Source organism: Lycium barbarum, chromosome 12 (assembly GCF_019175385.1).
Source record: "Lycium barbarum isolate Lr01 chromosome 12, ASM1917538v2, whole genome shotgun sequence".
Classification (NCBI taxonomy): Eukaryota; Viridiplantae; Streptophyta; class Magnoliopsida; order Solanales; family Solanaceae; genus Lycium; species Lycium barbarum.
This window is the reverse complement of record NC_083348.1, coordinates 89798674-89816417: the sequence shown is the minus strand read 5'-3', so window position 1 is coordinate 89816417 and position 17744 is coordinate 89798674. Positions and strand designations below refer to the sequence as shown.

At 37.0% G+C, this 17744-nt stretch overlaps 2 protein-coding genes across 2 annotated transcripts; both read right to left on the bottom strand.

Annotated features, from left to right (window-relative positions):
* Window positions 1-13345: 13345 nt before the first annotated feature.
* Window positions 13346-14197, bottom strand: LOC132624631 (uncharacterized). Its single transcript, XM_060339379.1, has one exon. The coding sequence runs from the start codon at window positions 14195-14197 to the stop codon at window positions 13346-13348; it is 852 nt and encodes a 283-aa protein (XP_060195362.1).
* A 2229-nt stretch (window positions 14198-16426) lies between these two features.
* LOC132624630 (uncharacterized) lies at window positions 16427-17290 on the bottom strand. The gene has a single exon (XM_060339378.1). It carries the CDS (start codon window positions 17288-17290, stop codon window positions 16427-16429), a length of 864 nt encoding a protein of 287 aa, XP_060195361.1.
* Window positions 17291-17744: the final 454 nt, after the last annotated feature.

Below are 17744 nucleotides of genomic sequence, written 5' to 3'. Positions count from 1 at the left end.
TTAGACATAGGAAATTATATTCACTTCATTTAGATTAGGAAACACTTTATGTTGTATTCATTTGACATGTAATAAACGTTACATTACTTTTGTACTTTATTGTTGGGGAAATAGAATTTGTTTAAATAATCAAAGCAACGGGATGACATATTATGGCACATTTTATCCTTTAAACAACGTTAGGCCCACCTCTGGCGCAAAGAGGTCACATGCATATTAGGACGTGCTAGTTGTCTTGATATAATCGTTTACATTTGTTTGACAACTTGTTTGACTCTACTTGATAAATTATTCGCTACATGCCTTACTCGACTTTACGTGACCATGACTTTACCTAGATATGTTCATGGGATTAACATCGTTTATACTGTATGTCTATTTTATCTTATTCCCGAACAGAGAGTTGATTCGTGTTGACGCTCGATGGCCGACCATCCTTACATCACGAGGTCAAAGACGTCATCGTTACCTGAACGTAGTTGGGCTGTCCAAGGAAATGAAATTACTATGTCTGATCCGGCCGCATCTGTTCCAACTGGTGTAGAAAACCTCGTGATCGCTAGCGATCCGCCTGAAACTTCCGAACATGGAACTGCTATTCAACGGGATGAACATATCGCCCGCCTGACTCAAGAAATTGAGAATCTACGTGGAGAACTAAATCGGGTTAGGGACTTGACCAATTTATCCATCACACTCCAAAATTCACCTTCTGAACCTAGCAATACTGCACCAGAACCACCTCATTTCCCATCACTCGAATCCCCAGTTCCTGAGCATTTTCCTCCCCAAAACAATGCACCTACTAACAACAACTTGCCTCCGATCACCCCCGCAAATCCACCAAATCCAACATCCGTCTATACTCCCCCACAAAGTCAACCAACCACTTACACTAGCTATACTCCTCCACAAAATCAACCACCCACCTACACTACCTATGCTACTCATAATCCACCACCCGTCAACCCACCAAGTCAATCGCTAGTTCATACTCCCTATGTTCCTTTACCCACCAACACTAATCCACTACCCACGACCACTCCTCTAAACCCACCAAATCAACCACCTATAAACACCAATTATAACACACCACCTCTTGTCCAAAACACCCCCATCGTCCAGACTTATCCAACCCAGCATATGCACGGGGCACACTTTGTCACCCCAAATGCACAATATGTTCCTCCGGTATATGCCACAGAAACACAAACCTTTACCAACCCAGTAACGGTCAGGTTCCAACCCGAGGTAGATCAATACGAAGAAATGGAAAGGGATGCAAAGGCAGGGGCAGATAACATACTGCTAAAAGAAATCCACAGTCTCAAAAAAGCAATGAGGAACCTTCAAGTTGCTAGAGGAACTAAGAGTGTAGAATATGAGGATCTCTGTGTCCAACCTGACGTCGATTTACCCGTAGGCTACAAACCGCCAAAATTTGATACATTCAATGGAACAGGCGACCCTCATACACACTTAAGGGCTTATTGTGACAAACTGGTTGGAGTGGGCAGAGACCAGAGCATAAGGATGAAGCTCTTCATAAGAAGCTTATCTGGCGAAGCACTTACTTGGTATACACAACAGGATGTCCGTAAATGGCGTGGTTGGAGTGACATGGCGCAAGACTTTATGGACAGGTTCAGTTTTAACACCGATATCACACCAGATAGAGTTTACATGACTAAGTTAACCAGGAAGTCAACTGAGACGTTCCGCGAATATGCGTTACGTTGGAGGTCAGAAGCAGCCAGGGTTCAACCTCCGATGAATGATAGGGAAATGACTGCTACCTTCATTGAATGCCAGGCTGGCATATTTTACGAGAAAATGATAGGTATGATGGGACAAAAATTCACAGAAGTTGTTCGAATGGGAGAAGCACTGGAAGAAGGAATCAAATCGGGGAAAATTCAGGATCTTATTGCTTTACAAGCAATGAACAAAGCTATACAATCTGGTTCTATCAACGAGATTAAAAAGAAGAAGCAAGATGTCGCTGCAGTCATGAACGCTCAAGGACATGAGCCGAGCCAAGCCATTCCATACTTTAACCACCCACAACAAACTTTCCACCCTTACCACTACCCTGAACCCTACCAAGATCCACTACCTCTTTACCCCGTTTACAACACCCAAGCAAACTACTACCAACCCCGAGCGCCTCCGCATCAAAACCCACGCCCGTATCAACCCAACCAAGCTCCAACTTACCAAAATCGACCACATACTATACCTAGAGCCCGTCCAAACCCTGACACCAAAAACACCTGTAATTACACTCAGATCGCTGAACCCTTGGCTCAATTGTTCGAAAGAATGAAAGCAGCAGGCATAATACAACCGATTGAAGGAAAAATTCCCGAGCCTATCCCAAAATGGTTTGATGGTTCCAAAAGCTGCGCATATCACTCTGGAGTTGTTGGGCACGCCACTGAAGATTGCTATGGGCTTAAAAACAAAATTGAAGCCTTGATTAAGGAAGGAGTAATTCAGCTCGCTGAAGCTAAGCCCAATGTGGTCAACAATCCTTTGCCTGCTCACGGAAATGCCAAGATTTAGAGGAGTCCAGTGCGGAAAGAGTCAGATCAACAACTTTGTCGCTCTCGTGGGAACAATCTAATACAACTACTCGCAACACCAAGACACTGACAATATGGGGCGCCGAACCAGGAAAGACTCTGAAGAATTGGACTTGTACTCCGTCCTCGATCCGTCGGGAGCCTTGGTAGCATGAACATGTAGTGAACTTGTTTTCTTTTATTGATGCTTGAACCGTACTCAAAATTTTGTTTGTTTTGCTTCACCTTGTGGAAGCTTGAATTGCAAAACTATGAATGCATTTCTGATTTTTCTTAATCATCTATTTTCTACTTTATTTATCATAACTGTCAACTCTACGATTGTGACATGAAATGTACGAATAGACAACACACATTCCGAGAGAGTAACAAAGAAACTAGGGGGACAAGACAAGATTCCACTCACAAGAATTGAAATAGCCGATAGGTGATAACATAAGCCTAAAAGCTAGCAATTCAAGAAGAAATAAAAGTACGACATTAGGTTAGACAACCTAGTTTGCAACCTTTCCTTTAGGTGCGAACTACGCTTGACCTGATTCCTCGGTGGATACGTAGGCAGCCCACATAGGGACTCGGTCATACTAGGTTAGAATTTTTCCCATTGGCATGCATGCGAACTACGCTTGACCTGATTCCTCGGTGGATACGTAGGCAGCCCACATAGGGACTCGGTCATACTAGGTTAGAATTTTTCCCATTGGCATGCATACGAACTACGCTGACCTGATTCCTCGGTGGATACGTAGGCAGCCCACATAGGGACTCGGTCATACTAGGTTAGAATTTTTCCCATTGGCATGCATACGAACTACGCTGACCTGATTCCTTTGGTGGGATACGTAGGCAGCCCACAAAGGGTTCGGTTGCTTTACAACAAAAAAAAAAAAAAAAAAAACAAAAACAAAAAATATCTTATCCGTACGAACTACGCTGACCTGATTCCCATGGGGGATACGTAGGCAGCCCACATAAGGTTCGGTTACGCTATAACATAAAAATCAAAGAAAACCACACAGGGCCTGATTCCCTCGGCGGGATTCGTACACTATCAACATATAGATCCGTCACACCTAGATAAAATCCAACAAATCTTTTACCATTTATATAACAGAACTACGCTGACCTGATTCCCTTGGTGGGATACGTAGGCAATCCACGTCGGGTTCGGTCCCTTTATTAGAAAACTTCAGACCACTTTATGTATTTTACGAACTACGTTCTGACCTGATTCCTTGGAGGGATACGTAGGCAACCTATACAAGGTTCGGTCGCACCGCATCATAAATTTAGCATGCTTTTCTGAACCCAAAACTGGGGCATATTTTGGAAAAATATAGACGAAAGAACAGTTGTGCATCGACAAGATTAAGGCTACTAGACAATAAGCATTATGAACCAATTACTTTAGAAGTGTCACAATCCGAAGTTGGCAGAATATTTTACAACTTGCATGCTTACACTCACGTATATATTTTTCAAATTGAAAACTTTCTTTCAATACTTTCACTACTGTTCATCTACCGAGGCTTAAACAGAGATCACAAGATCCAAACAAACAAGACGAATGGAGCGCCAACCACGTCAAGCTTCGAGTCAACACGAATCAACTTCCCCCTCCCAAACTAAGAATTTTTCTTTGAGTGCAGGAACTTAAGACCGCGAGATCAACAGTCAAGTCTATCAATCATGGCAGAAAAGCATCATCTGGCTCAATATGGCCTCGCCTAAAAAGCCAAACGGCTTTATTTGTAACCCTATCTTTAATTTTTATTTTATCACAATAACTTTATGACTTTATATACCTGTTTTGTAGGTTGACGAAGTTGGAGGCGAATTAAATCAGGATCGCACGTCATTAGAATTATTGTCAAGTCCCCGAAGACAACCGGAGACACATCATCAAATCTCTGAAGACAACCGGAGAAGTATCATCAAGTCCCCGAAGACAACCGGAGACACATCATCAAATCTCTGAAGACAACCGGAGATGTTCATTCAAGTCTCTGAAGACAAACAGAGACAGATCATCAAGTCCCGAAGACAATCGGGCATCACTTGGCTATACTGCCTCATATGCATATGCCAGACGGCTACACATCATCAACTCTAACGATTTTATCTTGAACTTTACAGGAATATCATCAAGTCCCCGAAGACAACCGGAGACACAGCATCAAGTCCCCGAAGACAACCGGAGACACAGCATCAAGTCCCCGAAGACAACCGGAGACACAGCATCAAGTCCCCGAAGACAACCGGAGACACAGCATCAAGTCCCCGAAGACAACCAGAGACACAGCATCAAGTCCCCGAAGACAACCGGAGACACAACATCAAGTCCCCGAAGACAACCGGAGACACAGCATCAAGTCCCCGAAGACAACCGGAGACACAGCATCAAGTCCCCGAAGACAACCGGAGACGCATCACCAAGTCCCCGAAGACAACCGGAGACATCGCATGGCTATACGGCCTCACTCGCATAAGCCAAACGGCTATACACTTACTTCACTCCTTAATTCATTTCTTTATTTCATCATCTACTTTACCTACTTTAACGAATTCACCTTAAATTTCGCAGATATCATTTATCATCGAGTCCCGGAAGACAGCCGGAGGCCTTATCACTATCATCTTCAACTGCAACTAGAGATATTATCGCATCCTCAGCATACGCATCACGCATTCATTCAAGTCCCTGAAGACAACCAGAGACAACATTGGCCACACGGCTTCATTTTTCATTCCCCCAATCATATTTACTATCATTTACACTCTTTATAGTTTTACATTTTTTAACTTTATTACTAATTTTGACATGAATTCCAGTTTTGGCAGAAAATACAACCTGCAGGGACACAGCACAACGTGGAACTTTATCTTACGCAGTGAACTGGGGCAAATTTGCTAAAGAGGAATACCAAACTCACAAGCAAAGGTCACGAATCTACTCCCGAACTCAATTCCGCCTATGTCCACAAACACGTGATACGTAGGTTAAAATTCTCTTTCACATCCACCGCTAAAACTCTACTAAATCTACTCTTTTCACAATCTCATATTCCTTTCTACATCCCCAGTGTCTCCATAACTCAACACTGGGGCATCTTTGAAGAATTTACATCGTGCCTAGTAGAGTCCTACTTAAAGGTGTGTTGCGCGCCACATTTATAATTAGGAGGCTATAAGCACATGTTCCATTCTTGAACGTTCTCGTCACCTGTCTACAACCCCCCGCTAGATTATGAATCCACAAAAACTTTCGAACTACACATGACCTGATTCTCGTGCAGCCCGAGATATGTAGGCAACTCGAAATTGAGATTCGGCCATAATTTTCCATAATTCCTTCGGTCCTCACAATATTTTCCATCAATTTTCCTAAACCGTACTTTCTTACAAATTCATATTCATTGGTCAAAACAAAATTGGCTACTACGTCAACTTCTTCGCCCGGAGATTCTTACATCATCTTCGATCGAAGAGGGGCATCTGTTGACACCCAATTTTGTCCCTCTTTTATTTTTAGCTTACTCGGATTTCTAAATTTACTGACAAGCTAAATACTTTATTTTCACTATTTTTTTTCTTTCTTATTTATTATTATTGCTACTGTTATTTTCAACATCGCGAGCATTACTTTATCGCAGATTTTAAATGTCCATCATCGTTTCATTTTTTGGGTTTGGAATTGTTAAATTAATTACAAGACAATACTTTATAAAATCTTTATTTTTTCTACATATTAATTATTAATTGTCTTTACATAGTATATGTTGCATTAAATTAGAAGCCCAAGAATAATTAAATAGAGGAGAAAGGATCAGCAATTTTCACCTCATAAACAATTTCTCGGAAGTATATCAATATTGGACTCATTTTGAAGCTCGTATTTTAAAACGACGCGCTATAATTTTTATTTCGTCAAAATATTATTTTAAAAGGGACAAATTCTTGATAATTCTATTTACCTTTTTTCCCTATTCCATAAAAAATAAAATAAAAAAATTTAAAAATCCTTCTCAAAGTTTCCATCTGATTTCTTTCTCCTTTTTCCTATTTTTTGGGTTCCACACGTAACTTTTCATCTTAATTTCTTCCTTCTTTTCTTTTTGGGGCTCCACATGTTTCCTCCTTTTTGACTTCATTTTCCCTAAATTGCTCCCCAATTCAAACGACAGAATCCTCTTTCTCTTTCTTTTCCCTCTTCTTTGTCATCTTCTCCTTCTCTCCATCCCTCATAGCTGCACACCCCTTTCTCCCTTCTCTCTCACGCTCCCTCCACCTTTCCTTGTCCTCTGCTCCTTGCCTCCTTCCACTCACCATCTGCTCCCACACGCTCCATACCTCCTTTCCTAAACCCGAATCTAAACCTTATAAGGAGGCTGGTCTTGAAGGTTTTCAGGGGGGATTCTTCACCTTTCCACTACGTTTTAGTCTCATCTTTGTGCTATCTCTACTGATTTTTTTTTAGTTTTGGGAAAGGGGGAATACCATTTTTCGTTTTTCTTGACCTCAGTTTGTAATCTCAAAACATTATTTCTGTTTGGTTTCTTTTATTTCGAGTTCGAGTATAAAGGGGATTTTTTAGATTTTTGAGGACTGAACGTTTTCGAAGAAAAGGAATCCCTACTCCTTTTTTTAATATATCTGGCTTGATTCATAAAAGAAGGGATACTTTACTACCTTCAACATTTTCTACTTTACCTACTTTAAATCTGGGATTCTTGTTTAAATTCCATTCTGTTTTGGGTTCGTTCGAGTTCGAGCGTAGATTTGAGGCTTCGACATCCCAGTTCATTGCGCGCAAAACAGGTAAACTTCGATATAATTGTCACTCGTGATCTTTAATTTCTGCTTGTTTAAGATTTTTAGTTTACTAATTGCGCTGTCGTCGTGTTGCTTGTTTGGTGTTTGGAGCTGTAGGATAGAACATTAGTTGCTAAATGAACTTGGAAGATGTATGCTGTAGTTTGGGTGCTAGACTGAATTTCCAGGATTCAGAATCTATTTTAAGTTGAATATACATAGGATATACAGTGGGATATCAAGGCAAGAAGAAGATATACATTCGATATACATCTGATATATACACCATGGTGTGTATATCTTAGGTATATCGTTCATATGATTAAAACAGACTGACACTGACTCATCTCTATAATTATCTTTCGTCTGTAGGTTCAAATTTTCTGTTTTGATTAATGCTAAAATGAAAGAGCATGGATTATTTGTTCTTCTGTGATTTAGAGGTTGCTACTGCATATGTTTTGTACCAATCAGGTCCTGAGATTGCATTAAAACACTGAAAGATTGACTCAGTCCTGTCTGTTATGTTTAAATGCCCATCGAAGTATTAGTTTGATACCGTGACCTGAGTATGAGGTTAAGGCATCAGTTTGTAACTTGATTCGGTCTGTCTAGTAATGCATTGGATCTGTATTAGTATACAGTGCTCTTTTCCTACTCTTCATGGCATTACACTGTCACTCCTTCCTCTGATGCTGCCATTAAACCCCCTTGTATATTCCTCCGCGTTCAGATGTGCATATATTCTCCTGTTTGTTAGTATAAAAATGAGAGCTTAAAGTTGTGGTCACTATTCTGTATGAATAGCATGTCTATGTTCGAATTAAGGTTGAGTGTGTTGTTCTGTTCAAGCATGGTCGATAACACAAGCATATGATTGTTGTGTTTAAAGACATGAGGCTAGGAATCTTTGTACTAGACCAATCACAGTTATGCAATAGAGTATGTCAAAATATGAGTTTTTGAAATAGGCCCTGTCCATTCTGAGTGTGAACATGTCTTATGAAATGAGTAGTCTCTTCTGGTTTATCAATTTAGTTTTACCTGAAGATTCTGGTTGCATTTTAATTATCATTTCAGTATAATAATTTGTGTAATTTTGAAAGGTTCAGCTAGTTTACCAGGAACTATGGCGATTTGTTGTTTATTCTATTGCTATTTTTGATAAAGCAAACGACACACTTTGAGGGGGAAGTTAGCTGCTTATTGATTTGTTCTATAAAAAGAATAGACACCATATTTGATAGGCCTGTCCTGCCTGTGGTCGAAATGGCCACCATGTTTGGTATATGTTGCTGTCCCTGTTTGGTTTTTATACATCTGGTCTCTATTTCAAGTTCTTTTTTCTCTCTGTTAATTTGAGTCAGCATGTCTGGTAGGAAATATTGAGTGTCACTGTTTTTTTTTCCAGTTAAATTCATCATGACTAGGTAGTATTTAGTCTCTTTCATTCCGGGTATGCCACCAAAGGTATAGCAATCAGTGGCCTTACTTAAAGTTTTTCATGGCTTTTATAATTCAATTCTGTGGAAGGCTCATTGGACTTATTCAATCAAGTTAGTAACTGCCTGAGTCTGTTTTTGAATTGGAAAACTCTCCATCATATTGACCAAAGTGATTTGAATAATGAAGAAATTATGTAAAATGAACAGAAACAGTTGAAATTGGAAGGTCCCTTAAACTGAATATGTGGAACCTTACTTGTTCAATGATTGTATATGTTAAATGTATTTAGTGTGCGGGCAGTATAAGGTTGTTATGCGTTGAAGAATGTTTAAGGCCTTTTCCAAATCCTATAGTCAAATTATGCGTGCAAATTGCCTCCTGACATTCGTATTTGTTATTTTGAGTTGTGTTTCAGCCTGACTGTGTTGTGTTAATTTCCCGAATGAATATACTTAAATATATACAGTATATACATATTCAACTTACTGATCTGCTTTGAGTCCACATTTTATGTGTTTAGCCTTATTTATCGATTACATATTAATCCTTTTCTTTTTCATTTTTTATGCATGAACATCGCATGCGAGTCCAAGCGACTCGTCATCTTCTCCCGCATTTTGGCGTTGGGCTAAAAGCCCAACATGATCTCCTTCCTGTCCAACCTCTGTCCGCAGCCCAATGAGAAAACAAAATCTGGGCCGAAGCCCACTAGACCAGACAACCTACAGCAGCAATACAGAGGAAATGATTGGGTCTAATCCCAATAAGCATGAATAGTTCAGCTGGGCCTTGAACCCATTTATCTATTTACTCTCTCCCCTTATTCTATTGTTGTGTATTCTTATTTGCTTTGTATGACTAACATTTTATCTTTGGATAATTTAGATAAATTCTAGACATTAAGAGTTTAGTTTAATAATGGGTAGTTAATTCCACAAAATTACATTTACTTCTATTTTCTAAACTATTTATAGTATTTATAACATTTATTCGAGTAATTGATTTTCAAATAATATGACTACATATTTTTGGGTTAAAGAAATCATTTTTCATTCTTACTATCTTATGAATTTCAAAACGTCATTAAATAAGAATCCAATTTTATTTTATAAACATTTTCAAGATTTACCCAATTACACATATTTTAGCCGAAATTGGTTAAACAAAGAGTTATAAAAAAATAGAAAGAAACTTATGGACTTTTTCATCTTATTTAAGAATATAAGTCTAGGCATTTTTACACCATAATATTCATATAACATCATTTTTATCTAAAGATCACATTTGACAAATCATTTTTTTTAAAAAAGGGCTATTAATCATAAGCAAACCACTCTATTTTTTTATGAATCTTATTTTTGGGATAATATTACTATATTTTCATTTTAGGCTTTAGCCATATCTTTAAGGTTCATTTAACATTTAGAATCTTCTATTATACAAATTATTATGTTTTCTACAAGTATTATTTTAAAACAACATTATTATACTTTCGTTTAAAATCTTAACAACATTTATAAAGTCGTATTTCAAAATAGCATTAAAGTACTCTTTTATACAAATTGTTATTATTTTACAAGTTCTATTTTAAATAGCATTCTTACATATTTATCTATAACTTTAGCCGTACTTACAAAATTGCTTCTTTTTTTTTCTATAATATTATGTTTATATTTAGCCTAATTAATTTTAAGTCCGGTCGGTTAACCATTGTTAATGGGTCTTAAAGGGTGCCTAATACCTTCCCTTTAGACTAATTGAACCCTTACCTAGAATCTTAAGTTTCGTAGACCTTAAACAAAGTTAACTTTAAACATAATTTTAATAAACTTTAGGTGTCCTAATTCACCATAAAATAATTAGGTGGCGACTCCTTAACATAACACAAACAAAAAACAGGAATCTCCAATACGTCATACTTCTAATTTTAACCTCCGGGTAAAAATGGGGTGTGACAGCGACGAATCTTGAGATTTCACAAATCAGTAAAAGAGATGTGGTTAAGAAGATAAAGACGAATATAGTTCAGTTTAGTGTGCACGAGTGGCATGTTGCAATATATTTCCTCCATGTTTTCTACCAAGAGAATCTCGAAATCCTACTGCAAAAGTAAACGTCCATTTTAATTTAGGCCCTACTTTTGAATCCGAATCGGAATAGATTTTCATGCAAAAGGCTAATAAGTTCTTGGTTCTACTATAAGGATCGCTTTTTGCCCTTTTCAAGACTATTTTTTTTTTAAAGTTAAATTCTCAAGACGAATAAACAACTCTCTTGGGCATAATTTAAGTAGTTGTAGGAATATTTAACTCAATGCAAGTTACTTTTTCTTACTTCCTCCATTCCATATCAAGTGACCTTTTAGGTCTTTTATTTTGTTTCAAAATAAGTAACGCTTTAGGATTTCAAGAAGAAATTAATCCTATTCTTCCAAACTTACCCTTATTTATAATCAATAATCATTAAATAACAATTTTTTTCTCAGCATTAATTAGGGGTAAGTTAGTAAAAATATTCATAATTTTCTAAAAGTAAGCAATTTTTTAAAGAGTGTGCATAACCTAAAAGAGTCACTTATTATGAAATGAGGGAGTATAATTTACTTCTACCTCGCTCAAAGAAATACGATTTTTTATTTTATTTTTTTTATGCATTTTATACAAGATCAAAGCACTCCTTGAGCATTCAAAGATAATGGACAGCACTATATAACAAAATCATACAAATTACATTTTTGACAATGGCAGCTCTTTCCCTCTTTAGAATAAGATGCAACCTTGGATTAACAAAAAGTTTTGTTTTTATTATGAGGTAGTAACACAGAAGGTCACCCAACTATGGGTAATGATCTCTCCATGTTTTTTTATTTTGTAACAAATAAGGTCACTCAACTATGGGTAATGATATCTCAGGATCATGTTGTTTTATTTTGCAATAACAAGGTCACCCAACTTTCCCTATATCACATCAAAAGTCACCCAATAAATATTTGACAAATAAGATATGACATGACATTTAATTTAATCTACATGGACTTTTCCTTTTTTTTTTCCCTCAGTTCATGTGGCAAAAAAAGATCCGACTCGACCCAAACCCAAATTAATCCTATTCTCTCTTAATTAAAATAGAGTTTCTCTCAAAAAAAAAAAAAAATTGGCTCATCGTTTTATTAAAATCGTGTCATCTTCTTTTTCCTTCTCTTATTTGGCATGACTAAGGAGCAAGTTGACGTTACAGAAGGTTTTGAGAGTGCCAATAATGAACAAGTTGAAGTCGCGGAGAGTGTGAATGAACAAATTGCATTTTCTGATGTTATGTGCGTATTTCAAAAAGAGGAAGACATTTTAAGAAAAGAGTCATGAATAACTATGTACAAGAAGTCTAAGAAGTGTTAAAAGTAGGAAAAAGAAGACGACACGATTTTAATAAAATGATGGGCCATTTTTTTGAGAGAGAGAGAAATTCTATTTTAATTAAGAGAGAATAGGGTTAATAAGGGCTAATTTGGGTTTGGGGGGGGTCGGATCAGGTCTTTTTGCCACGTGGACTAAGAAAGAAAAGGAAAAGTCCATGTGGACTAAATAAAAAATGTCATGTCATAATTTTTTTGTGAAATATTTATTGGGTGATTTTTGATGTGATATAGGAAAAGTTGGTTGACCTTGTTGTTATAAAATAAATAAACATGACCTTGTGCTATCATTAACCATAATTGGATGATCTTGTTGTTACAAAATAAGAAAACATGACTTGAGAGATCATTACCCATAGTTGGGTGGCTTTATGTGTTACTACCTCTAATAGTTTATTACTTATACTATGTACTACTAAAATAAATACCCTTTCAGTAATGCTGAATCAGTATTAACAAAAATATAACTGTTAATCTGGATATACGACCAAAAATGAAACGTTAACTACTTGAACCAATCGATCAAAAGCTAAATCTTTCCGTTACTTAGCATTCTGGCTACTTGAGGCATTTTCTCATTTCAAAAGTGATACTATTTCATTTCTGTTCTTGAACAGATAATCATTTTATGGAGTGCACCTTTGGTCCCGATAAATTATAAAAATTCCAGCTCATTATTGTCAAATTCAATGGTTGAATTATCACTGTGGGCTCAGACAACATGTATTCTTGCTTACAGTAGCGATTACTTTGACATTGCGAAACGGCAAACTTAAGCATATCTGCAGTTACTTGCACTTATAAGATTAAGGAACCTTTTTGTATTGGGTTTATTGTGAGTAGTATACTTTATTTCATCTGATCTTTGATAAGCTTTTAGATAAATCATAAGAAGTGGAATCAGATTTTTGTGCGATAGAATTAGAAAGACAAGAGAAAGACTCAGTTTGTAAGTATAACTTTGATAGAGGTATATATATATCTACCAGTATATGCTTAATTACAAAATTGTTCCTTTACATGGATTTCATAAGCATATCCTACAAATATTTGGATGCTTATGCAATACAAGACAGGACTAGTACTGTTTTCATTGGCAAGAGACTACATTCAATAGTGTGCTCCTTGATCTGATCAAACATCTAAAGATGTTGTCAAGACCATTCTCAATGCATTCAAAATGAGATTCCACAGTTTCTAATTTGCTCTGCACAAATTGGATCTTCTCCACTTCATTAGAACCACACTTGGAAAGACTGCTTAATGCACCATCAACACTTTCTATTTCATTTACATTGTATTCAGATCCCTTGTTCACAATTCTTGAAACTAAAGACCATTTGCTTGTTGGCTTAGAAATTGGGGCTGACAAGAAAACCAACACCATTTGGAAAACTGAAATTCCCATTGTACTGGCTTCTCTTAGGACTCTGATAACAGCTGAGACAAGTTGATCAACTTCCATTACTGCAACCACCTCATCAAGATCCATTTTCTTCAAATTTGTAACTAAGTTTCTGGCATCTTTTTTCATCTTCTTCCTGAACGAGGTGTAGCTAGTGATGCTCAAATCTCCCTTTCTCCTCCTCAGTGAAGACTGAACATCTTTAACATTTTCTTTAAACTGTGACACAAGCTCCCTTGTTGTCCCACAAATGTCGAGAAATCTCACATATTTATCCAAGATCTCATCGACCCATTTCTTATCTCGGCATTGGGAAAGTGCTTGAAGGGTAAGGGGCAAGTTTAAAAGATCACCCATACAATTATGCACCTCACATAAGCCAACTAGACCATTGTAAACAGCTTCTGCAGTTTGTGAAGCTGAGAATTCCCAATTCTTGAGTTTGTTGAGCTCCTCTTCAATTCTCTCAGTAGCTGGATGTGATCTGCTTGGCAAACTGATGGATCTCTTATTGGATTTTGCAGAAAAGGTTGCCATCTTTTTTCTCTTTTCTTTCCTTTTACTTGGAACTCAATGCTTCGGGATGATCAAATGCCTTTGAAACTCATCTTATTTATACCAAAGTCGTATAGAAAGCGACAAGATGCAGAGTACTCTGCTTTGTAGATTGCCACTTGGCATTGCCCTATTGCTTGTAAGTGGGGGAAGATGTCTCAGCAAATACGTGGCTTTCTAATATTGCCTTTGTTGGAGGAGCCAATATTTGTCAATGGTAACAGCAAAGCGCCAGTAATAAATTGAGATGAAGATCTGTTATGAGAGATCTTGATACTTCTGTTTCAAAAAGAAAATCGTAAAGAACTAATAAAGATATATTATATATTGAAGGGATAACTTAAGGGAACTCTGAGTGCTACTGTGGCAAAGGTGATGCATATTAAATTTGTACCCGTATTGCTTTGTCGGTTAACTTCCTCACACGAAAATAGGATGAGCATAAAAAAGTGATTTGTATTTTCTAAAAATAATGGTGATATTCAAATTAACTTGCACATATATATAGCTGCTAATCTCCTACCTGTTTCAAGTAATTTAATCTACCAAAATTTAGACAGAAAAATCTTCTTCCTAATTTTACCTCACCTCAGTAATCACTAGACTATATCTTTGAGTGCAAGTGTGCAACGATCTGATTAATATGTGATAGCACCGTAGGTAGTCCATTAACCTAGTTGACCTGTCACATTATTTGGGCAACAATCTCCAATATTTTGCTATTTCTTTAATCCTTCTAGTTATGAGATAGTATGACATGATCTTCTAGATGAAGCCACGAGTAAATAATAAGCTCCCTTCCTCCCGGGCATTGCGCCAGTACAAGCGCCTCATTTGTTAGTTTTTCTAATTAATATTATTTTCTACAAGTTTGTCTGCAAATAAATGGCTCTCTGAGGTCGTCTTAGCTGGAGGAGTGGAAATCTTCCATACCAGAAGGAGACATCACCAATATGATTATTTAAATAGATCATCTGCTCATAATGGAGATTAATACTAATGAAGTAAATTATTTAATTGTGCACGAATGGAAGGCTGGATTTGTGTGTCCGGGATATTTAACTCAGCAATCCATAAAATCGTCTAATCTGAAGAATACGACCCTCTATTGTGACTTTGTCTCATCATGTTAAATCAACAATTTAGATTTTTTTTTAAAGTAGTCTAGTTATTGTCTAGGGTTTATATTTGTGCAGTTTGTGAACTACTCCTATACGATTAATTCTAATTTTAAGCTTTACTTTTTTATTCCATATTGAGATAAATTTCTAGCTAAGAACGGAAATTTCTTCCTGATCATTTAATTTGATATTGTTAAAGACATATTCTGATAATGGTTTATCTATATCAATCAAAAAGATTACCCTTCTAAAAACCGCAACAAAAAGGGAGAATAATAGGTCGGCATTTGAACGATTTGAGATCTAATCAAACAGACGAAGAATCTCGAGGTTTCACTAAGCTTATAATAAATAGATTTAGTGGTGAAGAAGATAGAGACGAATAGTTTTAGTTAGGGGTGCACGAGTGGCTTGTTACGCAGATGTTTCCTTGGTCCGTGTTTTCTACCAAACGAATCCTCATAGCTGATTAAATTAATGCTTAATAGGGCTAATTTCTTAAAATCCAGTTCTACTGATGGTCATGATATTCAAATATGGGTTAAATCAGTTAATTACCTCAAAAGAAATACTAGACATGTGGAATTAATTGGAAGGTAAGGAGATCCCGAATTAAGTCACTCACCATCATGAGATCATCATCTCCTCCATGGCGCTTTACTTGCACTTGTAAGATCACGTAGCTTGGTCATTTTTAAGGTACCTTTATTATTAGGTTTATTCTAGTACTTTATTGATGAATCATGAGTAGTACTAGTGGAATTCATGGGCCAAGTGAGTTGTTTGTTAAAAGTTATGTACTATTGAGACATCTCTGCTATATATGAGAAAGGAACAACAAAGTAATTAACTTGTTCATTCAAGGAAGAATTTCTTGGATTTGACCAAAAGTATATCTAAGTTCATTGCTAGATTTTGTTTGACAGAAATTAGAAAGATAGACAAGAGAGGCAGAGTTCGTGAGTATAACTGTGATTTAGGTATATATGTTTTTCTGTATATGTCTAATTACAAACAAAAAAAATCCTTTACAAGGATTTCATATGCATATCCTACAATAATCGGATGTATATGCGCTTCAAGACTATTTTCATTGGCAAGAGACAACATTTAGGAGTGAGCTTCTTGATCTAATCAAGCATCTAAAGATGTTGTTGAGACCATTCTCAATGCTTTCAAAATGAGCTTCTACAGTTTCCAATTTGCTCTGCACAAACTGGATCTTCTCCACTTCATTAGAACCACACCTGCAAAGGCTGCTTAACGCAACATCAGCGCTTTCTATCTCATTTACATTGTCTTGATCTCCCTTGTGCACCAATCTTGAAACCAAAGACCATCTGGAAACTGGCTTAGAATTTGGGACTGACAAGAAAACCAACACCATTTGGAATACTGAAATTCCCATTGTGGTAACTTCTCTTAACACTCTGATAACAACTGAGACAAGTTGATCAAACTCCATTACAGCAACCACTTCCTCATGATCCATTTTCTTCAAAGCTGTAATTAAACTTTTAGCATCTTTCTTCATCTTCTTTCTGTATGAAGTGTAGTTAGTGCTGCTGGCTTCCATGCTCAAATCTCCCTTTCTCCTCCTCAGTGAAGACTGAACATCTTTAACATTTTCCTTAAACTGTGACACTAGCTCCCTTGTTGTGCCACATATATCCATAAATCTAACAGATTTATCCAAGATGTCATCAACCCATTTCTTATTTTGGCACTGGGAAAGTGCTTGAAGGGTAAGGGGCAAGTTAAGAAGATCACCCATACACTTATGCACCTCCCCCAAACCAAGTAGACCATTGTAGACAGCTTCTGCAGTTGGTGAAGCAGAGAATTCCCAAGTCTTGAACTTGTTGAGCTCTTCTTCAATCTTTTGAGTAGCTGGATGTGATCTGGATGGCAAACTTATGGATCTCTTATTTGATTTTGCAGAAAAAGTTTCCATCTTTTTCTCTGTTTTTCTTTGCTTCTACTTGGGACTCAAAAGTTTGGGGATGATGAAATGCATTTGAAACTCGTCTTATTTATATCAAAAAGTCTACAGAAATTGACAAGATGCAGAATTAATAATCTTCTAATATTGCGTTGAGAGTGCCATGTGACGAGAGAATGGGCACTTCCTAAGAGTTCGGTGAGATAGTTGTGCTTCCAGAAAACAAACATTTAATCGTTAGTGATTTCTTTAATGTTGTTGTCTTCCATAGATTGTCACTTGGCACTCCCCTCTTGCTTCTTCTAAGTGATGAGAGATGTCTCATCAAATACGTGGCTTGCTAATATTGCCTTCGTTGGAGAATGGAGGAGCCATTGTTTGTTAATGGTAACAGCAAAGCGCCATTATTAAATTGAGATGAACATCTTTTTATGTGTTGTGAATATATTGAATGTCCATCAAGTAA